Below are 25,844 nucleotides of genomic sequence, written 5' to 3'. Positions count from 1 at the left end.
GAGGGGTAGAGGGAGATGACAATGGCGAAGGAGGCAATGGCATGTATAAGGGGGTGTACCGTAGAACATGGATGACAACAGAGTCATGTTGGGTGGGGTGGGGTGGGGTGGGGTGGTTCTCATGCAGGCCAATCCTGGCTTCAAGCAGGAGGGCGATGTGTGGGGAGGACACCTCAAAGGCCAGGAGCTGGGGAAGGGCAGGCAAGGACACATGTTGACAAGTCTGATTCCAACAAAAGGCCTTGTGATTTCAATCAAACTTGAAAATAGTTACCATGTGTAATAAATCTAATAAACAAAGTTAAAACTGCAACCTCATTCCATTTTGAAGTTTCATGCCCTTTCCCCCAGATTAATGTGAAAAAAACAACTGGTGATTGTAAAACAAACCCAAGAAGATGTCTCTATTGATTCTACTTCAACTTCAGTAGAATTTGTCTTATTAGAAGAGTTAGAGGATTTGGATTCTTCAGGTGTGGCAGATGTCTTCTGTTCTTTTCCAAATTTAGTATCTTTAGGTACAATCTTCAACTCGTTTGTAAGCTTAGAGAATTTGGAATCAGTTGCGCCCACTGACAGAATCTCCACTGCAATTTCAATCAGGAGCCGGCCCCTGAATGATACTCCTTCTCCAAAGCCTTCATTGAGCTCCTGGTTATCGTCCAGTAGGGTATAATTGCGAGTTGAGCCATACAAATTGATCCATGCTGGTCCAAAAGTTGGCAAAAACCCTGAAAGATAAAAAAAGCTTTTCGTTTCACATCACTTCTCAATTTTTGAATATTACTTTCTTATTTCATGATTCTAATTGCATGCTTGCATCATTCCTGCCTTACCAAGTAGTAACGTCATTTAACCAGGCCCAGGCACCTAATCATGAGAGTTGGGGACTGTAGGCTGAGGGGTAGAGGGAGGTGACAATTGCAAAGGAGGCAATGGAATTTATAAGGGGGTGTAATGTAGAACATGGATGACAACAGAGTCATGTGAGGCAGGGTGGTTCTCATGCAGGACAATCCTGGCTTCAAGCAGGAGGACGATGTCTTTACTATCTGCATCCCATTAGCTCTCCGGAGGTTGATTTCAATGACTTCCCTCCTGTATATTTTCTTAATCCCTTCGTTTTCAACATTCAACCACATCTTGAAGCAACTTAAAGGATCATTTTCAATGCCTTTACCCACGCCTAATTCCACAACTAAATTATTTTTGCAGAATCTTGTGGGGTCATTTCTTAAGAGATGTGGTTTTCACTTGCAAGACATTTATTGCCCATGTCTAATTGCCCTTCAACTTCGTGACTAACAGGGCCATCTCAGAGAACAGTTACATTCCTGTGCTACTGGAGTTACATGTAGGACATGTAGGACAGACCAGGTAAGGATGGCAGATTTCCTTTCCTAAAGAATATTAGTGAACCACATGAGTTTTTATGATGATTGCTGTCATTTCTGACAGATGCTATTACTGAAACTACCTTTATAGATTTCTTCATTGTATTTAAATTTGATGGGCTGATGTGTTCGATGAATGTTGAGACCAAAGCATTTTTGGGGTTTTTGCACTGTTAGTCCAATCACATTCCTATGATACTGTCATCTCCCTCAAGATTACATTCAATAACTTGGAGTTTTACTCCACTGCAATGAATGATTTGCTTAAACTAGTTATGTCAGGTTTGCATAGCTGCTGGAAATTTTAATGCCATCAACTCAAGTTTTTCTCCCTTCAAAAGAAAACAAATCTATTTTCTAAGCCAGGGTCTAGGTTCTTGTCTCAGGAAACCAGGGAAACTTATTTAGGGCTCTAATCCTGCTATATTTTTTCCTCTTCAAGATGTAGAAAGGGAGAGGTTGGATTGCAAGTCCCACAATGCAATGCAGGATGAGTACAGGGGGTAATGTGGGAGCAGAGGTGTACTGGTTAGAAGGCCCACCTTGGTTCTCAAGTACAGCTGTCCAGCTCCCAACATTATTTGTTAACCCCATGAACCTCACATCAACAACCTCCAATGGCCCCTTATACCACCTTGAGTCCCTTCTATATCTCCTCATCTCCTCCTACTCCTCATATCACCCTAAGTTCCATGTCCCCTCAAATAGCCATGCCCTCCTCATAGCTCCCATGCCTCTATTTATCCAATGTGGCCATACAGCCAGTGACCACTGTCAGCTTTCAACAGGATGTCTTTAAAATGGACATTAAAACATACCACCAATTATAAAGCTGGTATCCAAGTACACCACACTGAAAAAAAATTCTCCTTCATAAAAATATATTTTTTAAAATTTCCTCAAGTGGTCAGCCTATCCTAAAAAAAGTATTTCTTCAATTACTACATCAAGGATAGATAATAGTTTTAGAACTTCTTATAGCAATCAATCTAAATCTGGACAATACCCCAATTACATTTGTGGGTGTAGAGTTTTGGAAACACAAATTATTATAAATAAAAAACACAGCTGTAAAACAAACCATTGCAACTCCTGAGGAAAAGAAACTAAAACAATAGATGGTGCTTTCAAAGCAGATTACCCATCAATCAAATGCGTGGAGCTCAGCTTTATTTTTAAAGTTAAGGATCTTGCAACATTTAAATCACAGCCACAACTGCGAGAAAGACAGTTTGCTACTGTTTGGAATGCATGATAGCATCTTCCAAGGTTAAAGTACTCTGACACATCCTGATACTTAAATAATGCTTGTTGATTTAATGGATAATTTACCTTTACTGACAAGGTCCTATGATGCATCACCACAGTTCAAACACATTTACATTACAATACAATGTCTAACACTGTCACCTGAAATTATCAAAACATTTAACATTTAAAGGTCAGAATTTCACAAATCCTCAGTACACTTGCCCCATTGATCATGAATTTGCCAATTTTTACTTTTTTAATTAGCACTTCCAGAACCGGTCCAAACACAAAGATATTGAGTGAGGGGAGATATTCAGATTTGCCATAGTATTGCCAATGGTGGCCCCAACATCAGAAGAGTGTGCACAGGGTCACAACCTAAGGCATTGCCAACTATAGAAAATGGCACATGAAAGTAAAGCAAGGTTTGAACTGCATATTTTGAAATTACTAGCAGAAGTGTTTTAAGATTGATTCCCCTCCTAACCTCATTCACACCTCCATCACCAAATGGGAATCTAGCCCACGACTTTAAGGAAGTTATCCAGAACAAAAAACCCTTAATTTTTCATCTGTTTTCCCTCTCAAGAGTCAATCAAATCCTTCCTATTATTCAATGAGCAGTAAATGTACACTTTATGACCAGAGTTGAACTATATTTTAAAGAAGTTTTTCTGAAATCGTACACCTTATGTGAAGACTCACCCGTCAGAAACACAAATCAGACAATTTTGTAACACTTTCCACAACTCTCCATCTATTCAAATTAATGTTTGGAAACTTTTAGAGGATGCGCCCAAATTACTAATTGTAATCACAATCCGTGTGATTCTCAGGCAAGAGTAAAAACAATCACCCTCTTTAACATTCATAATTTGACTGTCACTGTTCTAATGAATCTCAATATCATTTTTTCATCACGGCCACCATACAACTTGCAGATCTGTTGAAATCTGAAGAATTCCTTCTAAAGTCTTAAGTATATGAACAAAAAAAGTAGCAGTATTCACGACAAAAAGACCACTTTGTTGTCGACATATGTGACAGTTCAAAATATTGAGCACTCAACAGTTCTCAAACAAAACATTAATTTCAATTAAAAGTTTAAGTGAATATTTAGATTTTTTTTACTGAGAGATTTTACAAACGGGAATTAACCTTTATCTCCATCCTGTTCATTTGATATTTTCTTCAAGTCAATGTAATGAGTTCCTACGGCAACATCATTAACATTCCCTTCATCCCAAACCTGAATTTTGACTCGCCGACAAAGTGGTGGAAACATTTCTTTGAAAATGATCTGCTCATTCCAGACAGGGTCAGCACAACTTTTCTGTACAGATGTTCGGCCCTGATGAGTAGAAGGTGACAGTAAACAAAAAGGTACATTATAACAGAAGTGGAGAAATAAATCAGTCCATGTCAACACTGATCACATTCCCTGTGGGCCTTCAAAAGAACCACAATCAGTCAAATTCAAGCACATTTGGAATCTGGATTTGGGTTCAGCAGCAGTCACATTTAAATGATTATATAAATCACACAGGACAGCAGTTATATATTGTGTCAAAACATTTTTTCAGTGTATATTGAAGAGATACAAATTTCTGTGATGCAGGAATACATGACAAAAACATTAAATACCATAGTAACCCCAACCAATGCAGAAATTGAACCCATGCTGTTGGCATCACAAATCAGCCATCCAACCAACTAAGCTAACACTCACCACATAGTCCCCCCCCACCCCCGTCCAAAGTTTATAGAATTTTGAAAGATGGCCACAATTGCATCCATTATTTCTAAGGCCAATTCCCTAAAATCATACAAATGACCAGGCCCTGTGGTTTATTAGCCTTTAATCCAATCGTTCTTCCAACACCATTAATGTTTTTTTTTCAGTTCCTCTCTCATTAGATCCTGTGTTCCCCAAGATTTTTGGGTTTATATTTGCATCATCTTTTGTGGCGACAAACTAAAATATATATTAAATTAGACTGTTAACTCTTTGTTCTCCTGTTTCTGATTTTAATGGACCTATTACTGGGCCTCTGCTGAGATATTTGTATCACAGGTAAGGTGCCAGAAGATTGGAGGTTGGCTAACGTGGTGCCACTGTTTAAGAAGGGTGATAAGGACAAGCCTGGGAACTATAGACCAGTGAGCCTGACATCGGTGATGGGCAAGTTGTTGGAAGGAATCCTGAGGGACAAGATGTACATGTATTTGGAAAGGCAACGACTGATTAGGGATAGTCAACATAGCTTTGTGTGTGGGAAATCATGTCTCACAAACTTTGTTGAGTTTTTTTTAAAGAAGGAACAAAGAGGATTGATGAGGGCAGAGTGGTAGATGTGATCTATATGGACTTCAGTAAGGCATTTGACAAGATTCCCCATGGGAGACTGATTAGCAAAGTTAGATCTCACGGAATACAGGGAGAACTCGTCATTTGGATACAAAACTGGCTCAAAGGTAGAAGACAGAGGGTGGTGGTGGAGGGTTGTTTTTCAGACTGGAGGCCTGTGACCAGTGGAGTGCCACAAGGATCGGTGCTGGGTCCTCTACTTTTGTCATTTACATAAATGATTTGGATGCGAGCATAAGAGGTACAGTTAGTAAGTTTGCAGATGACACCAAAATTGGAAGTGTAGTGGACAGCGAAGAGGGTTACCTCAGATTACAACAGGATCTTGCCCAGATGGACCAATGGGCTTAGAAGTGGCAGATGGAGTTTAATTCAGATAAATGCGAGGTGCTGCATTTTGGGAGAGCAAATCTTAGCAGGACTTATACACTTAATGATAAGGTCCTAGGGAGTGTTGCTGAACAAAGAGACCTTGGAGTGCAGGTTCATAGCTCCTTGAAAGTGGAGTCGCAGGCAGATAGGATAGTGAAGAAGGCGTTTGGTATGCTTTCCTTTATTGGTCAGAGTATTGAGTTCAGGAGTTAGGAGGTCATGTTGCGGCTGTACAGGACATTGGTTAGGCCACTGTTGGAATATTGCATGCAATTCTGGTCTCCTTCCTATTGGAAAGATGTTGTGAAACTTGAAAGGGTTCAGAAAAGATGTACAAGGATATTGCCAGGGTTGGAGGATTTGAGCTATAGGGAGAGGCTGAAAAGGCTAAAGCTGTTTTCCCTGGAGCTTCAGAGGCTAAGGGGTGACCTTATAGAGGTTTACAAGATTATGAGAAGCATAGATAGGGTAAATAGGCAAAGTCTTTTCCCTGGGGTCAGGGAGACCAGAATTAGAGGTCATAGTTTTAGGGTGAGAGGGGAAAGATATAAAAGAGATCTATGGGGCAACATTTTCACACAGAGGGTGGTGCGTGTATGGAATGAGCTGCCAGAGCAAGTGGTGGATGCTGGTACAATTGCAACATTTAAGAGGCATTTGGATGGGTATATGAATAGGAAGGGTTTGGAGAGATATGGGCCTGGCGCTGGCAGGTATGACTAGATTGGGTTGGGATACCTGGTCGGCATGGACAGGTTGGACCAAAGGGTCTGAATCCATGTTGTACATTTCTATGACTCCATGGCTCTATGACATTTGTCTTCACTGACCTTTTCTCTTCACATACCCATGGCTTGAAGCACTGAATGACCTTCTGCTGTTTCTAAACCTCAACAGCTTCCTTGTGCAGGTTTAACATAATAGAAGATAAAATGCCTAGTCATCCACTCTGAGTAATCCAATTCATGAATAATAAATAAGGTTAGATAAAAGTAAATAGGAGGTAACAAAGTCTATTTTGATTTCAAGTTGCAATCCTGTTGTTAGGTTTGCAGAATTGTGCAATGAACATGCGAATAAACAAACAGAGAAATAACTTGAAAGATAGTAAATACCCTTTGACCAGAAAAGGTGACAATGACATATGGGTCCACAAAATCCTTGCTGTCTCCAATGAATGCTTTTGTTACATTTGCCACGAGGCTAGAATTCATCTTCGGCAATCCCTGAGCTTTGTAAATCTTGACAAAAAACCTTGCCCATGGTCTCTCTGTCGGAAATCCAACTGGAATAAGTAAATTCCTAACACAAACCAAAAATTGTGTTGTAAATAAAAATGTAATGACTTTGATGTTTTATTGAAGAAGCAAATAGTGACTGAAACACAAAGCTGTTTAAAATTAAGTTGTAATATGAAGTAGGGTATTTGGTGCTGGGTACTCAGAATCTTAGAAATACTGGCTGCAAGGATTCTATTCAAAATGAGTTTGACAGTCTCATAGGAACATTGAAAACAGGAACAGGAGTAAGCCATTTGAACCTGTTCCAACATTCAATGAGGTCATGTCTTTGGCCCAGATTTTATCCCTTCATTCCTGAAATAAAGTTTTGTTAAACAATCTCAGATTTAAAAGTATATTGATCCAGCATCCATTGCCATTTTTGGAAGAGAGTTCCAAACATCTACCATCCTTTGGGTGTGAAAGTGCATTTCTCCTGTTAGGTCTGGCCCTAATGTTTAGACTATGCCCCTAGTTCTAGAATCCTCCAACCAGTGGAAATAATTTAACTTTATCTACCTTGTCTTTTCCTGTTAACATCTTGAAGATTTTGATCAAATCACTCCTGACCTTCCAATCCTTGAGAAAACAAGCCTATTTGTATAATCTCTCCTCAAACTTTAACCCCTGAAGTCCAGGTTTCATTGGTCCAAGGCCAATATATCCTTCCTAAGGTATGGTGCCCAGATCTGCCCACAGTACTCCAAAAAGGTTGCACAGTTACCACATAATTTCCACGTCCTTATACTCCAGTCCTCCAGATATAAAGAATATCATTCCATTAGCTTTCTTTATTATTTTCTGCACCCGTTTCTGTAATTTTAAAGATCTGTGCACCTCCCAAGTTTCTTTGGTCAGCCACTGTCAAAAATCATCAAAAGATTCAATGAGGTTTTTCAGCCTTGGTCTACCCGTTATGAATTTATGCTAACTTTTGCTGACCAACTGAAAATTTTCACAGTGTTCAACTACACATCCTGGATCATAGACTCCAACAATTTCCACACCACAGATGTCAGGTCAACTGGTCTGTAATGCCTTGATTTTCCTCTTCCATCCTTTTAAAAGGTGGAGTGAAATGCAATTTTCCAATTCAGAGGGATGACTCCTGTATCTAGGGAACTCTGAAAGATTATAGTTAGAGCGTATATAAAGTGCTCCTCCACTTCATGCAACAGCTTCAGATGGTAATCATTAACTCCTAGTAATTTGACATTCTTTAGTTCCATTACTTTCCTCATTAGCAATGTTTTAGTTATGTTAGTGTTACTCAGTGCCTGTTCCCAATCCACTACTTATTTCCTTGGGACTACAGGCAAGCTATCCTTTTTTCTGTAAATATTGAGGGAAAGTGACAATTCAACACGTCTGCCATTTCCCAATAGTCATTGACATTATCCCCACTTTCAGCCTTTAGTAGGCTTCTTCTAGTAAAACGTCCCCTTATTGATTTTGATGTCCCCGGAAAGTTTCCTTTTCATAATACCATTTCTTAGATGTGATACTGCTTTGTGGCCATTTCCTTGTCTTTGTATCTTTCCCACTCAGAAGGATTCATGCAGCTTTTTTGCACTTTTGTGAGCCCTTCCTTTTAGTTTTATGCTATACCTTATCATTTTCAGTTGTCCATAGTTGCTTCTTTCTGTGAAGTGTAGCTTTCCCTATAACTGGTATAAACTGGTTTGTATCGTGCTTTTTTAAACATCCTCCACTGTTGTGTTAGTAGATTTTCCAAATTTACTATGGGCAGTCTCTGGCTCATCTCAAGAAAGTTGGTCTAACCTAAATCTAAAATTCTAGTAGCTGATTTGTGTTTCTCGCTTTCAAATGTTACTTTGAACTTGATCTTGTAATGATCACTATTTGATGACAATCATGTTTCACTGATCATAGGCCTCAATGGACAAAACTGCTCCAGACTCATGCCATATTACTGACAAGTCTAATAAGAACTAGTGTACAAAAGAAGAAAGAATATCATGCTGACACATAGACTATTGGAGGCAGAACAGAGAAGATATGACCCTGCATCCTTTCTATTGCAGCTGACCTCGAATTGTTTTCTGCTGACCCTCATGCCTGAATTGGAACATGTCCCAATCATTGGCACTTAAACCAGTGTCTTCGGTTTGATAGTTTTAAATTGAAATTCCAATTCACTATCTTAAGGGAAAAGGGATTAATTTGGTTCAAAAAGAAGTTTACAAGATGTTCATTTTCACATGCACAAACATTAAACACAAACTTTACTCCTGCTTTGAGAAAATCATGTTTTACCTGTTCCTCAGGATAAATTGCTACATTATAATTCAAGAATTCATTAATTTGGATAGATAATTTTAGAAAAACACCACAGCTCAATTAACATTTGAAATCAAGGCAATAAGTGAACATTTCAGGTAAACACTTCATCAGGTACATTCTAATGAAAAAATACACATGGCTATCTTGTCTGTTTACAGAAGCTTCCTTCATTTGCTTTGTATACCAGTGTTTCCAGAGGGGATGGAGGTTATTTCAGATTCCAGCACTGGCATTTCCTTCACTTCTGTTTCCTTTTAGTTGCATGCAGGTTTTAAGCTGAGCATATTTGTGCTCTCTCTCAAACAGCAAGTGCTAGTCATGGTGTTTCATCAGCGACATTAGGGATGGAGTTGGAGTGAGCTAGTTCTTGGGGTGGGGAACCCTTGTTCCTGGCTAGCGGAGTGGTTTATAGCTCTCCCCTCTTCCTTGCACAATTTTCTGAATCTTGATTTTCATTGTCGCAATATCTGATTGTGCTGTTGCCATTTCCAGCAGCTCCCGTTGCCATCCCTTGGACTTGCCCCGATATCCCCTTTCTTACTGAGCTTCTTCTGCCTTTCACCCTATCATAGATTTTCCCCTTTCACTCTTTCCCCTCACTCTGCATACAGGTATTCGCATTCTTCTAGTTCTGATGACAGGCTAGTAAACCAGAAACACTAACTTTGTTTTTCTCTCTGCCACTACTCTCTGACATGCTAACCATTTCTAGCACTTCTAACTCAATTTTGTTTTCATTTCCTTTCATTTCTCGCAAAGGAATGAAAGAATAACCATACTTTTCGATTTCTTCCTCAGTCGATTCAGCGGTTTTCAAAGAAGGTGGTGCACTGTCACCTTTCCCAGTGACACAGATGTCACACTTAAGGTAGCCTTTCACTCCAGTTTTGATATCACTAGGATCGGTTAGAGGTGCCCACTTGTTGCAGAATTGATGGCCTATAGGAAGGAGAAGAAAAAAAGTTAATTCAGTACCTGACTTTAGTTCTTTTTATGAAATTTTCAATAACAAGTTATAATTACAAAATTGCTGTATTGATACAATTATTACAGCATTCAAGCAAACCACGGGGTCCTTTGAATATTATGCTAAAAGGATGGATTTTTAAAATAATATTCATTCATAGGAAGTAGGCATTGCAGGAAAGGGCAATATTTCGTGCCAATTCCTAAATACCCCAAGTGCACCAAACTGGTGGTCAGACTCTTTCTTGACCAAGACAAGATGCAGAGATGACCTGGTCACACGAGGAACAGCTCACATTGTGACGCTGGCAATTCATGTTCTGAACTCCTGCCCTGAGAGATCAGTTCCTGTTGGAATTACAATCAGTCACCATGCATCAGCCATTGAGTGGATTGTTCACCTCAGTACTGAATTGCCACTGCTTTCCTGGCAGCACAAATAAATAAAGTAAATTGCTGTGGGTGACTGAGTTTCAGAATTTTAGTTTGCTAGACAGCTGGTTTACATACTGGATTAGTGGTGCTGGAAGAGCACAGCAGTTCAGGCAGCATCCAACGAGCAGCGAAATCGACGTTTCGGGCAAAAGCCCTTCATCAGGAAGCCCAAAGCGTCGATTTCGCTGCTCGTTGGATGCTGCCTGAACTGCTGTGCTCTTCCAGTACCACTAATCCAGTATTTGGTTTTCAGCATCTGCAGTCATTGTTTTTACCTAGCTGGTTTACATAGACTAACATCAACAGCACAGGTTCAATTCCTGCACCAGCTGAGGTTACCATGGAAGACCCACTTTCCCAATCACATCTTTCATGCTAGGCATGATGACCTTCAAGTTAAACCACCACCAATTGTCAATCTCCCTAATGAGTTCCCATGGGACCATGGTAACTTGGATAGATCACTGGAAACTGCAGCTTTCTCACTATAACCAAGTCCGGTGGCACGAGCCCCATCTAGGGAATTAATCCATCATTCGGGATTGGGAGAATACAGCAGGAAAAATGTTCCAGCATGGAATCCAGGTTCTGAGTGGAAAACAAGTATCAGGAGGAAGATGGAAAATACAAGAGAAATTACGAGATCAGGTTAGGAAAGAAAAACAAGAGGATATTTAGTACATATAGAATTAAAATGAAAGAATTGTCATTATCAATCATGGTTAGTCTTTCTTTAGTAAATAATGTGCATTAAAAGATAATGCAGACATTCTAATTTCAAATGGCATGCACTGAAATTTTTCTCTCACATTCAAAATAATGAAATGCCATAGAAACCCTAAAACATGGAAACAGGCCATTTGGAAACAAGTCCACATCAACACTCCAAAGAGTACCCCACCCAAACCCAATCCCCTACCCTAATACCCTGCATTTCCCATGGCTAATGCACCTAAGCTACACATCCTTGAACACTGTGGGAAACTTAGCATGGCCAATCCAACTAACCTGCACATCTTTGGACTGTGGGAGGAAACCAGAGCACCCAGCAGAAACCTGCACAGATATGGAGAGAATGGGCAAACTCCACAGAGACAGTCGCCCGAGGTTGGAATATAACCTGGGTCCTGGTGTTGAAGGGGCACACTGGAGCTCCCAGTCAGCGCCCATTTCAATTCCCCCAACAACTCCCTTTCTGACATGATCATCATTGGCCTCCTCCATTGCCAAAACAAACCACAGCACCTAAGGAGGAACAACACCTTATCTTTCACCTGGGCACCCTGCAGCCCGAAGGACTCAACACTGAGTTCTCCAATTTCAAATAACCTCCCAGCCCCTCCTCCTCACTGCCACTGCTCCCACCACCAACTGGATCCATTCTCCCACTGACCAACCAGGTCATACCCTCTACCTGTCTTCACCTAACCCCACTTCACCACCCTGCCCCCGCCTCCCTCTTTATGTGCAGCTACCCCATACTCACCCCTCGTCCTGAAGAAGCATTGACTACTGCACCTCCTGATGCTGCCTAGCTTGCTGTGTTCTTCCAGCCTCCTGCCTATCCCTGGTGCTGTGAGGCAGCAGTGCTAATCACTGAGCCACCATGTTGCATTAAGAAAAAGTTTGTAAATAACTGCTTCTTAGATGTAAATGTACCAATGACACACAAAGATTGTTGAAGCAATGATGTGAACTCGTGATTTGAAGATAAGACTATACTTAGATACATTTACTGGTAGATTAAATGGAGCACATTGTAATCCTACGACTGCTGCTTCAGATTTCCCTCCAGCCATGACCATAGTACATTAATTCCCCTTGAGGCAGTAATGATTGATGGCAATTTAAGATACAAACTGTTAAAGGTATAAAATATACTACCACAACAGCTGGAAAATACGACCTTCCACTCAGCCATTACACAGACCCACTCCAATCTGCGCCATTCACCCCTATAGCTTTGAACTGACAGCAATTGAATGTACCTGGTTCATTGTAAACTGTTCCCACATCCAGTTTAAAAGCCCCAATCAGTGTTCCACGGATCAGTTTGGAATGCCAAACCTGCACAATGACATCAGCATTTAGGGAAATAGCAAATGAGTGAAAACACTTAATGAAAAATTCAAACTGTGATATTTAGAAAAGTAGTAACAAGACATTCTGTTTTAATCCTCTACCCATTTATTAAATCATGGGAAGCTATGATCATTTCATTTACTGACAGTTCCTTATTCCTATTATGGTCCATTTTACATCTTCCTATTTAGAAATAAGAACAAAAGCCGGGAAGCTATAATAAACATGAATGAAACACTGGTTCAGCGTTAGCTGGAGTATTTTGTCCAGATATAAAGTCATAGAGTTATACAGCACAGAAACATACACTTCGGTCCAACTCATCCATGCCGAACAGACATCCTGCTCTAACCTAGTCCCATTTGCCTGCATTTGGCTCATATCCCTCGAAACCCTTTCAATTCACATACACATCCAGATGCATTTTAAATGTAATTGTACCCATCTCCACCACTTCCTCTGGTAGCTTGTTCTATACTGGCTATACAGGCAGGAGGCTGGAAGAACACAGCAAGCCAGGCAGCATTTGGAGCTGTAGAAGTTGACATTTTGAGTGTAACCCTTCTTGAGGACTGGGGGTGGGTGTGCAGTAGCTGTAGATACAGTGGGAGGCGGTGGCAGGGTGGTGAAGTGGGAATAGGTGAAGGCAGGTAGAAGGTGCAACCTGGTTGGTCAATGTGAGGAATGGATCTGGTTGGTGGCAGAGAGAGAGAGGGGCTAGGAAGGGAGTCGGGAGATGGGGACAGAGGTTATTTGAAATTGGAGAACTCAATGTTGAGTCCTCTGGGCTGTTGGATGCCCAGGTGGAAGATAAGGTGTTGTTCTTCCAATAGGCGCTTTAGTTTGTTTTGGCTCCTCCAATAGGCACCTATGGTGAGAAGGCAGGGGAGTGACTTAAGGCGCCTTAATCCTGCAGTGAGCTAGATTGGAGATGACTGGCCGAGTGGCCTCCTCCTGTGCTGTAACATTCTCTGCTTCATTGGAAATAGCAAGTTTGAATGAGGTAACAAACTGCTGACTCACTGGTCCTCCATTTACCTGAATGCAATATGTTTAATCTTCTGCTTCTAGTTCTACATCTAGCTGATAAACATCTCTCAGCCAATCTCACTTCATTGAAATTGTAATAAGATCCCATTATAGCATATTTGGCAATTAAAACTTTGCAGTATCTTTTATCTCATCATTAACAGAAAGCAATTTAAAATATGTATAATAATGTGATTACTTACTGAAAGCCGAATGATTCTGTCAAACAATATTTCTGTTGGACCAATGTAATCAAACACAAAGTACTGTGAAGAGAAAATAATTAATGAATGTTGTTATAGTAAATATTTCATGTCGTTCTGCCATACTGGCCCACATCAGCACAATGAGATCAGAAGCACCAGAATTGTAACTGTAACTTAATCTGAGACAATAGGACACTTGAGAAAGGAGCATTAATGCATGGATCAGATGTTTCTTCCTTGCTTGATCTCAGCTTCTAAATGTTTTTGTACTGTCACAGAAACGAAACTAAAATCTCTGAACATAAGAAACAGGAGCAGGAGTACGCCATTAACGCATCAAGCTTGCACCAGAATTCAGTAAGCATCATCTAAATTACATCTTCCCACAGATTCCCTACCTCACTTGATATCCTCTATATCTAAAAATCTAGCAATCTCTGACTTGAACTGACTTAACAACTGAGCATTTACAGCTCTCACTGGGAGACAATTTCATCAAAGTTTTGCAATCTTTCAGAGAAGAGATTTCTCTATACTAAATAGTTGATCCCGTATTCTGAGATTGTGATTCCTTGCTCTGGATTCCCCAGCCAGGAGAAACAGTTTCCTGGGTCTCTCCTGTCAGGGCCTTACTTGTCAATCTCACCTCATAGGACAGTCTCCTTATCTTGAGAATCAATCTATTCAACTTTCACTGCACTTCCTCCAAGGCAAGCATATTCTTCCTCTGGAATGGAGACCAGGTCCAAATCTAGTCTCACCAAGGCTTTATTTGACCATCTATGTGGCAACTTAATTGTTAAACTGATTAAACAAGGTGACCATTCTAGATAATACATACTATAATATATAAAGTAAACACAATAGAAACATAATTCCAGTAAAACAGTAACAGTTTAGATGCAACCTCAAGAATGTTTTAACAATATTATTTGACATTGCTATTATCCAGATATAATTTTCAATATTCAATAATTTTCAGTAAGAACAGAGAAGATGGTAAAGAGAAAGGTGTGACTTTGTTAATCAAGGGTAGTATTACAGCAGCTGAGATAATGTTTGAGGACTCATCCACTGAGGGAGTTTGGGCTTAGGTTAGAAACAGGAATGAAGAGGTCACCCTGTTGGGAGTTTTCTATATGCCTCCGAATTGTTCCGGGGATGTAGAGGAAAGGATTGCAAAGATGATTCTCGATAGGAGCAAGAGTAACATGGTCGTTGTTGTGGGGTCTTTAACTTCCCAAATATCGACTAGGAATACTATAGTTCAAGTTGCTTAGATGTGTCCATTTTGTTCAATGTGCGCAGGAGGGTTTCTGACACAGTATGTAGATAGGCCTAGAAGGGGCAATGCCATATTGGATTTGGTACTGGGGAATGGACTCGGCCAGGTGTTAGATTTGGAGGTAGGTGAGCACTTTGGCGATAGTGACCATATTCGGTTATGTTTACAATAACAATAAGCAGGGATAGGTATATACTGCAGGGAAAGAGGTATAACTGGGGGAAAGGCAATTATGATGTGATTAAGCAAGATTTAGGATGCATAGGATGGGGAAGGAAACTGCAGGGGATGGATAGGTTTGAAATATGGTGCTTATTCAAGGAACAGTGACTGTGGGTTCTTGATAAGTATCAGGCAGGGACGTAGTTGTAGAGAGAGGGAGTCATGGTTTACGAAAGAAGTCGAAGCTCTTGTCAAGGGAAAGAAGAAGACTTATGTGAGGATGAGGCATGAAGGCTCGGTTAGGGGGCTAGAGAGTTATAAATTAGCCAGAAAAGATTTAAAAAGAGAGCTAAGAAGAGCCAGGAGGGGACATGAGAAGTTTTGGCAGATAGGATCAAGGAAAACCCTAAGGCATTCTATAGGTATATCAGGAATAAAAGAATGACTAGAGTAAGATTAGGACCAATCAAAGACAGTAGGGGGAAGTTGTGTGTGGAATCGGAGGACACAGAGGACATAATTAATACTTTTTATCAGTTTTCACATTGGAAAAGGGCAATGTTAGTGAGAAATGGAGATACAGGTTACTAGATTAGATGGGATTGCAGTTGACAAAGAGGAGGTTTTAGCAATTTTGGAAGATCTGAAAATAGATAAGACCCTGGGGCTGGATGGGATTTATCCTCAGATTCTCTGGGAAGCCAGAGTCTATGGCTTTGATCTTTATGTCATCATTGTCAACAGGATTAGTGCCATGGACCGGAGGATAGCAAATGTTGTTCCCTTGTTTAGGAAAGGGAGTCGGGACAACCCTGGTAATTATAGGACAGTGAGCTTTACTTCGTTTGTGGGTAAGATGTTAGAAAAGGTTATAAGAAATAAGATTTATAATAATCTGGAAAGGAATAATTTGATTAGGGATAGTCAACATGTTTTTGTGAAGGGTAGGTCATGCCTAACTAACTTTATTGAGTTCTTCAAGAAGGTGACAAAACAGGTGGATTAAGGTAAAGTAGATGATGGGATGTATATGAACTTTAAGACATTTGATAAAGTTCCACACGGTAGGCTATTGCACAAAATAAGGAGTTTCGAGATTGAAGGTGATTTAGCTGTTTGGATCAGAAATTGGCTAGCTGAAAGAAAACAGGGTAGTGGTTGATGGGAAATGTTCATCTTCGAGCTCAGTTATCAGTGATGTGCTGCAAGGATCTGTTTTAGGGCCACTGCTGTTTGTCATTTTTATAAATGATCTGGATAAGGGCAGAGAAAGATAGGTTAGTAAATTTGCATATGACACTGAGGTAGGCAGAGGATGTTGAGGATAGTGCTGAAGGATGTTGTGAGTCATAGAGGGACATAGATAAGATGCAGAGCTGGGCTGAGAAGTGGCAAATGGAGTTTAATGCTGAAACGTGTGAGGTAGTTCGCTTCGGAATAAGTAACAGGAATGCAGAACACTGGGCTAATGGTAAAATTCTTGGCAGTGTAGATGAACAGAGAGATCTTGGTGTCCAGGTGCATAAATCCCTGAAAGTTGCCACTCGGGTTGGTAGGGTTGTTAAGAAGGCATATGATGTGTTGCCATTTATTGGTAGGGGGATTGAGTTTTGGAGCCATGACGTCATGCTTCAGCTGTACAAGACACTGGTAAGGCCTCACCTGGAGTATTGCATGCAATTCCGGTTACCACATTATAGCAAGGATGTGGAAGCTTTGGAAAGGGTTCAGAGGACACTTTTTAGGATGCTGCCTGGTATGGAAGGAGGGTCTTACAAGGAAAGGCTGAGGGAACTGAGGCTGTTTGCGTTGGAGAGAAGAAGGTTGAGAAGTGACTTAAATCGAGATGTATAAGATAATGAGAGGGTTAGGTAGGGTGGCAGTGAGACCCTTTTTCCTCATATGGTGAAGGCTAACACGAAGGGACATAGCTTTAAATTGAGGGGTGATAAATTTAGGGCAGATAGGGGTAATTTAGGGGTAATTTCTTTACTCAGAGTAGTAGGGGTATGGATTGTCCTGCCTGCAACAGTAGTTGATTCGCCGATATTAAGGGCATTTAAATGGGCATTGGACATACATATGGATTTTAATGGAATAGTTAGATGGGCATCAGATTAATTTCACAGGTCCGTGCAACATCGAGGGCTGAAGGGCCTGTACTGCGCTGTAAGGTTCTATGTTCTAAAGTAACAGTCGTGCAATTGATTTTCGACAAGTGAGATACTAATGCGAAATGTTTCTTTCAACAGTGAAGGTTTCTGTATTATTTTAGAAACATATATTGCCTTATGTTGACAAAATTATCCAAATAGTACAAAATATATTAATTTCTGTTTACTGTCAAACACAATCAATTTATATTTGTAATGTTTAGAGAATTTAAAACCTTTTTCTCAAAAATAAAACAGAAATCAAGATTTGCTATTGCCTCTCACCTTCCATTTCATTTAGCAAGGAATGCATTTGTGTATTATTCTGTTGTCCTTTTATGCGTCACATTTTTGAAAGCATCATTTATTTTCACAATATTTGTTATTTGTTTTCCTTCCTCACTTCTCTCCCATGTCACACATCATTCCTAATAAAAAGTGTATCGGCCTCTGGGGATGTAATGCAGAGTCCTGGCAGAATCAGCAAGAAGTGTGAGTGTGAGAGTAAGAGTGGGTTATGTTTGTGAGTGCGAGAATGAGGTTGTGTGTGAGTGTGGGTGTGAGTGAATGAATGGATGTGTGTGTGTGAGAGTTTGAATATTTGTGAGAGAATGTGAATGTGTGCGTGGAACTGAGTGAGAATGTGTGTGCATCTAAATATGAGATTATTAGTGTTGGAGAGAATGAGTATGTGAGAGAGTGAGCATGTAAGAGAGTGAGTGTGAATGTGTGTGTGGAAGTTTGAGAGTGGGTGTGAGATTGTCTGTGAATGCATATAAGAGAGACAGAGTGAGTGTGTGTTTGTTAGTGTGAGTGTGTGACCGTATGTGTTAGTTTGAGTATATGTGAGTGTGAGAGTGCGTAAATGTGTATTTAAGAATGTGTGAGTGTATGTGCGTGAGAGAGTGAGTGTGTGTGTTCAAGTCTGTGTGAGAGAGACTGTGTGTATGTATGTATATACAGAGGAGGAGAGCCAAGTTCTAGTCTTCTATCAATATCACTCCATGACTGTGGCGTTCAGGAATTTTCAGGCAGTTTCCCAATGAAATCATCTATCTATCTTGATGGAAAAAATCTGATCTCGCACAGCAATACAATGAAGATCAGGAGGCCAATGTGCGAAGATTCCAAGATGTGAACTTGTGTTAAAACTGACACAGCGTATTGGAGTCCTGAAGCACTTCCTTTATGATTTATGAGCTAAACCTTGTAAAACCAAGGCATGAGTGGTATAAAAATGAAGACTAAGAATTGACCACCCTGTTGCTGCCATTTTAATGATTGTAGATATTGTGTTAGGGTCCTTTGATTAAATAGGTTTCTAAAGAAAGTGCCAATCTGACCTATCAGGATCCATTGACATCAATGGAAAGCCAATGCCATGTTTGGACTAAATTGGGTGATGCGTAGTCTATATATGTTCTGCCCACTATCTATAGGCAGATCAGGAAAGATAACTTGCTATTGGAACCTTGTCCTTTTGTCCTTCCAGCTCACCTCCCCAAGAATTTATAAATTGGGACCCTGCAAGAAATCAACATGACCACCTGATATTATGCTCAACCTGACTTTGACAGGCTTCCCCGTAGAACCAACAGGCACCCTGCAATCTCTTGAATTCTGCGCTTGAAGAAGATTCATGTTTTGTGTCATTTTATTAATTCCCTCACTGAAGATAGGCAACATTATCCTTTAATCCTTACAGGTCTGTTGTCTTTTTATTAGTTATCTCACAACAAGTGGGCAGATTTCAATAAAACTGGATATGTATGTCACAAACTGGTTAGCTTTGGCCTACGTTCATGTCGAAGCCTGGATTCGGTTGAATTTTTTCAAAGGTTCCTCAACACAAGGTTCATGGTGACTTATGTTTAATGGTTGTTGATTTAGCATGCTGTGGCTTGATCTGGAACATCGTGGGCTGTGTCAGCTGCTATAGTGGAATTCATCACAGTTGTCAAAATGTGAGTAGAATTTTTCAGAACAGCGTGTGGATGCGAATTGCTCCAAAGCCTCCTCAATAAGATGGAAACTCTTATAGATAAGATTTTGACTTTTCAGCTTTGCAGTCGTGGCGCATCAATCAGGCAGCGAAAAGAACTATATAATTGTCACAGCACTGAATTAACACAGCATCGCTGAGGTATGCACTCTACTGAGTGCCCTTTTCAATTATTGGAGACACATTTCTGAATCATTATTTGAAGTTTGAAAGCTGTTTTCATTTGCTGTAAACTGATGCTTAAACATTTCAACATAAGGTTGTTAAACCATCATAAAGTTTTCAGAGCAGATGTGTGATTATTGACATAAATGATGGAATATTTTTACCTCATTGTAAAAAGGGGAATTTGTTGATTCTTTCACAGTTGTTTGCTTTTTCTCATCCCCAATTTCAATGATTACTGTCGGATCGATATTGTCCCCAGCTAGCTGCCGTGCCTCAGTGATCGTAATACCAATCTAATAGAAGCAAACAAGAGTTCCCCTATGAACAACTTTCATTTTGAATTTACTAAAGAAACATTTATTGCAAAACTACGAAAATTAGTTCATATGTCTCCTACCTGGTAGTGTAGAGCTTTGTTTTCAGTGGGGTGTATTTTAGTCACTGGTTTTGATCTGTGAAGAAAGCTTTATTAATGAAGTGTAATTACATCCACAATGTTTTAATTAAATAAATAAATTACTTAAATCAACAATTTGTTCAGGTTGGAAACCAGTTATTGGGAGGAAAATAATGCTCTTCCTGGTTGCTGATTAATGGGTCAGTTCCTGTGTCCCTAAATTCAAACACTGCTTACAATGGGGAGGGAAAAGATTTCAAATGGAAAAAGTCATAAAGTCATCAAGTTGTACAGCCTGGAAACAGACCCTTCAGTCCAACTCGGCTTTACCAACTAGACATCCTAAATTTATGTAGTCCCGTTTACCAGAATTTGGTCCAGATCCCTCCTAGGCCTTCCTACTGATGTACCCATCCAGATGTCTTTTAAATGTTGCAATTGCACCAACCTTTACCATTTCCTCTGGCAGCTCATTCCACATACGCACTACCCACTGCATAAAAAAAGTTGCCTCCTAGGTCTCTTTTAAATCTTTCCCCTGTCACTTTAAACCTATGTCCTCTAGTTTTGGACTCCCCTACCCTGGGAAAAAGACCTTGGCTATTCACCCTCTCCATGCTCCTATGATTTAATAAACTCTATAAGGTCACCACCCCTCAGCCTTTAACTCTTCAGGTAAAACAGCCTCAACCTATTCCGCCTATCCCTATATCTCAAACCCTCCAAGCTGGCAACATCCTTGTAAATCTTCTCTGAACCCTTTCAAGTTTCACAAATTCTTCCCTACAGCAGGGAAACCAGAAGTGAATGCAGATTCCAAAACTGGCCCAACCAATGTACTGCACAGTTGCAACATGACGTCCCAAGTGAGGAGAATAATTTGCTAAACATACATGCCTTCAAATATTAGAAGCTATCATCCAACGTATGGAAACAATCATCCGAAGGAATTGTGCTTCAGAGCTATCTGTCTTTACCATCCACTGTGCGTCTCAGGTCATGATAACAATCTCAATCGACTAATGATTCGAGAGGCAGTCAACATTAGCTTTTATGGTTATGGAACTGAGTTTGTAGGAAGGATTTATGGCAGGAACACATGAGCAAGTATGCTTTTATGTTCATTAATGTGATATTTAAATTAGTTTAGCTTGAATACTTCTTTAATTCTCATGTGAGGTGCTGGGAATAGAAAAGCACAAATAGAAAATGGTGCCAGGACACCAAAAAGTAGATTTTCTAATATGAATGGTTTACTCCTGAAATGAAAAGCATACCCTCTAGTACACTGTTGTCTGAGCAATTTGCTGAAGTTAGCTCATTATCACAATAACAGGGGATAACTTAATAACATTATCATAACTCCAGGTGCAAATTTGGGTGGGGAAATTTGTTTGAAAATGCCGTTCTGAATAATGACAATTATTCCCCAGGGGTAGGCTACTACCTGTACAAACCACTAAGCATTCATCAGTATCAAAGCAGAACACTACTAGGGCTGCACAGTGCCCTGTAAGGATCCCTGCCTAGGAAAATATAACTCATTGTCACATCATCCACTAATTTCTTTGCCTTGAACTTTTGTATAGAAGAGAATGTCATGATTTTGAGAAAATTTAGATAAATAATGGAAACAATTAGAAGAGCAAATATAACAATATGGAAGTGGTGGAAGTGTCATCATGTGCGCAAAAGCTGCATTTACTTAACAATAACTTGCTCGCTGACACCCAGTTTGGGTTCCACCAGGGCCATTCATCTTCTGTTCTTATTACAGCCTTAGTTCAAGCATGGACAAAACAACTGAATTCCAGAGGTGAGGGGAGAGTGACAGCCCTTGAATTCAAGACCTTATTTGATCCAGTGTGGCATCAAGGAGCCCTAGCAAAACTGTTTCAATGGGAATCAGGGAATTCTCTCTGCTAGTTGGAGTCATAGAATTATAGAATCCTTACATTGTGGAAGAGGCCATTCATCCCATCAAGCCTTACACCAACCCTCTGAACAGCATCCCACCCAGACCCAGATTCAGCACCTGACCCTATTCCCATAACCCCGCATTTATCATGGCTTATCCACTTAGCCTGTACATCCCTGGACACTACAGACAATTTAGCATGGCCAATCCATCTAGCCTGCACATTTTTGGACTGTGGGAGGAAACCAGAGCACCCAGCAGAAACCCACACAAATGCAGAGAAAACATGAAAAGTCCACACAGTCATCCAAGAGTGGAATCAAATCCAGGTTCCTGACGCTGTGAGGCAGCAGTGTTAACCACTGAGTAACTGTGCCACCCGCAGTCATATCTGGCACAAATGAAGATGATTGTATTTTTTGGAAGTCACTCAGCTTAGCCTCAGGACATCTCTGTCAGACTTCCTCAGGGTAGTGTCCTGGACCCAACCATTTTCAGCTTCTTCATCGTTGGTGTTCCCTCCATCATAAAAGTCAGAAGTTAGGATGTTCACCAATGATTGCACAATGTTTAGCACTAGTAGTAGAAATATTGAAAATAGGAGCAGGAATAGGCCATTTAGCCTTTTGATCTTGGCTAATCATCTAATTCAGTCCCCTGTTGCTACTTTCTTCCCAGACCCTTTGATCGCTTTAGCCCTAAGAATTATATCTCAATCCTTCATGAAATTACTCATGTTTTGGCCTCAATTGCTTTCTGTGGTAGAAACTGTAGAATTTCTTCAGATACTGAAACAGTTCTTGTCCAAATACAGCAAGACCGAGACAATATTTAGGATTGGGCTGACAAGTGACAAGTAAAATTGTATCACACAAATGCTAGACATGACAATCACCAGTGTGAGACGATCTAACCACCACCCCTGGACATTCAATGGCATTACTAACTCTGAATACCCCATTACCAACATCTTAGGGGTTATTATTGATTAGAAACTCAACTGGACTCGCCAAATAATTACAGTGGCTACATCTGCAGATCAGAGGCTAGGAATACTGGGGTGAATAACTCATCTCCTGACTCCCCACAATCTGTCCACTATCTACAAAGTTCAAGTCAGGAGTGTGATGGAATAATCCCCACTTGCCTGGATCAGTGCAGCTCCAACAATACTTAAGAAGCTTCACACCATCAAGGGCAAATCAGCCCACTTGATTGGTACTACATCCAAAAGCGTCCACTTTCTCCGCTACCAATGCCCAGCAGCAGTAGTGTGCATCATCTACAAGATACACTGCAGAAATTCACCAAAGAACCAGAGGCAGCATCTTCCAAACCTACAACTACTTCCATCTAGAAGGACAAGGGGAGCAGATTCATGGGAATACCACCTCCTGCAAGTGCTCCTCCAAGCCATAACCATGCTAACTTAGATATATTTTGCTGTTCCTTCAGAGTTGTTGGCTCAAAATCTTGAAACTCCCTCTCTAATGGCATTGTGAGTCTGTCTACAAGCATATGGACTGCAACGGTTCAAGAAGGTAGCTCATACTACCTTCTCAAGGACTACCCAGGACAGGTAATAAATACTGACACACCTAGCAATACCAAGAATTCATACGTTATTTATTTTGAAAAAAATTAAATGCTTGAGTCAGGACAGGGCCTCCTACAGTCTTTGGATTCTGCTGTTATTTTGAAATGGCAAAACAAAAGTCTAGAAATGTCCTGAAAAGATATGATAGGATTTTACTGTTTCGTTCCAATTCTATTTTTCACTATTTATGGTACACACATCCAAAAACAACACATAAAACACCTTTCATATGTCTTCAGGCTGTTTTGGTGTGATTTATAGTTTGTGGATTACTTGTTAAGGTTACTCTGCAGTGACATCATTTGCTGTTGAACATAATTTGAAGTGTTCCTCTGTTCTTGTTTGTACAATGTGCATGTAATCAGTTATATCCAGCTGAGAGGTCAGATGGGTCAGTGGTTTCCAATTCATTCAAAGGCCAGCAGCTGTGACAGTAAAGTCATAGAGTCATACAGCTTAGTAGAGGCCCTTCAACCCATCGAGTCTGCACTGACCTTTCTACACTACTGCCTCTTTCCAATATTTGGTCCATAGATTTGAACAGATCTTATTACAGCCTTAGTTCAAGCATGGACAAAACAACTGAATTCCAGAGGTGAGGGGAGAGTGACAGCCCTTGAATTCAAGACCTTATTTGATCCAGTGTGGCATCAAGGAGCCCGAGCAAAACTGCTTCAATGGGAATCAGGGAATTCTCTCTGCTAGTTGGAGTCATAGAATTATAACCAGTGTGCACGGAGGCACACTGGTTAGCACTGCAGTCTCACAGCGCCAGAGACCCGGGCTCAATTCCTGCCTCAGGCGACTATCTGTGTGGAGTTTGCACATTCTCCCAGTGTCTGCGTGGGTTTCCTCTGGGTGCTCCGGTTTCCTCCCACAGTTCAAAAAATGTGCAGGTCAGGTGAATTGGCCATGCTAACTTGCCCATAGTGTTAGGTGTAGGGGAATGGGTCTGGGTGGGGGGGGGGTCAGTGTGGACTTGTTGGGCCGAAGGGCCTGTTTCCACACTGTAAGTAAACTAATCTAATAATGACATTTCAAGTACCCCTCCATGTACATTTTAAAGTTGTGATGTCTCCCACCTCAATTACCCTCCCAGACAGTACATTCCAGACCCCACCAACCGCTGGGTCAAAATAAAATATGCTCAAATCCCCTGTGAACATCCTGACCGTCGCCTTAAAATGATGACGCATTGTTATTGACGCTTCAATTAAGCAGAACAGGTTGCTTTCTATCCACCCTATCCATGCCCCTTAGAATCGTATACATAATACGTAGAATATTTCTTAAGTATGGTGGTGAGGTGCTATCTGAGATTATGTGCTGACTCAGAGGTTGAAATGCTACTCTTAAATAATGTCAGTACAGACACTAAGAAAGTATATACGGGACAGTTCTTATCCCTCCTTTTTCTTCATTATCACTCCCTTTGCCTTTCATTCCATGATCCCCATGAGTCTATTCTCATTTGGCTTCCAATGTCACCCTGACTTTCACTTTTTTTCACTACCCCAAGTTTCCCATATCTGCAGCTTTAAACCCATCACATTTCCCAACCCAACACATCTCTATCTCTCTTCAGTGCAAAGAAGAGTCACATTGAACTGAAGTCTCTGGGTTGAACTTTCCTATTATGAAGCAAAGTATTATTTTCAGAGAGTGTCATGGCACATGTCAGAAAAGTTGTTGTGATCTATCTTCTGCCCATCGCCCATTCTGGGACAACTCACCTCCACCATGAGGCCTGCACTGGGCCCACTCACCTCCACCATGAGGCCTGCGCTGGGCCCCCTCACCTCCACCATGAGGTCTGCACTGGGCCCCCTCACCTCCACCATGAGGCCTGTGCTGGGCCCACTCACCTCTACCATGAGGTCTGCACTGGGCCCACTCACCTCCACCATGAGGTCTGTGTTGGGCCCACTCACCTACACCATGAGGTCTGCACTGGGCCCCCTCACCTCCACCATGAGGCCTGTGCTGGGCCCACTCACCTCTACCATGAGGTCTGCACAGGGCCCACTCACCTCCACCATGAGGCCTGTGCTGGGCCCACTCACCTCTACCATGAGGTCTGCACAGGGCCCACTCACCTCCACCATGAGGTCTGTGCTGGGCCCACTCACCTCCACCATGAGGTCTGCGCTGGGCCCCCTCACCTCCACCATGAGGTCTGTGCTGGGCCCACTCACCTCCACCATGAGGTCTGTGCTGTGCCCATTTGGGCCCACGTTGGGGTTCTTCACTGTCGCTGATGCCGTCCGAACTCAGGACAAGAGGTAAGTAAAAAGGCAAAGAGAAAAAAAAGAGAAGAAATATAAAGCAGTCACAGCAGATGAGCTCTGCCAAATTTGGATGAAGGGAGAAAGCCACTGTCCACAGAGCATCAAGGATATGTTGATAAGGAGCATTAAAATGGATGTCTGGAGGAGCAAGAACTGAGCTACATCCACTGGGTAAACACTCTCACTT

The 25,844-nt window shown here is 41.0% G+C and overlaps 1 protein-coding gene across 1 annotated transcript in view; it reads right to left on the bottom strand.

Moving 5' to 3' along the window:
* The window catches only part of fer1l6 (fer-1 like family member 6), a gene marked incomplete at its 5' end in the record, with an annotated part of 129,348 nt that overhangs the window by 103,038 nt on the left and 466 nt on the right, over nt 1–25,844 (bottom strand). The window contains 8 exons of the mRNA XM_072569593.1: nt 391–731; nt 3,804–3,996; nt 6,501–6,687; nt 9,749–9,908; nt 12,359–12,437; nt 13,685–13,747; nt 19,619–19,750; nt 19,855–19,909. Coding sequence (XP_072425694.1) covers nt 391–731; nt 3,804–3,996; nt 6,501–6,687; nt 9,749–9,908; nt 12,359–12,437; nt 13,685–13,747; nt 19,619–19,750; nt 19,855–19,909 — 1,210 coding nt within the window. The remainder of the gene's footprint in view (nt 1–390; nt 732–3,803; nt 3,997–6,500; nt 6,688–9,748; nt 9,909–12,358; nt 12,438–13,684; nt 13,748–19,618; nt 19,751–19,854; nt 19,910–25,844) is intronic.

This window comes from Chiloscyllium punctatum, chromosome 5, assembly GCF_047496795.1.
Source record: "Chiloscyllium punctatum isolate Juve2018m chromosome 5, sChiPun1.3, whole genome shotgun sequence".
Taxonomy (NCBI): Eukaryota; Metazoa; Chordata; class Chondrichthyes; order Orectolobiformes; family Hemiscylliidae; genus Chiloscyllium; species Chiloscyllium punctatum.
This window is presented reverse-complemented; position numbering and strand designations above follow the sequence as displayed.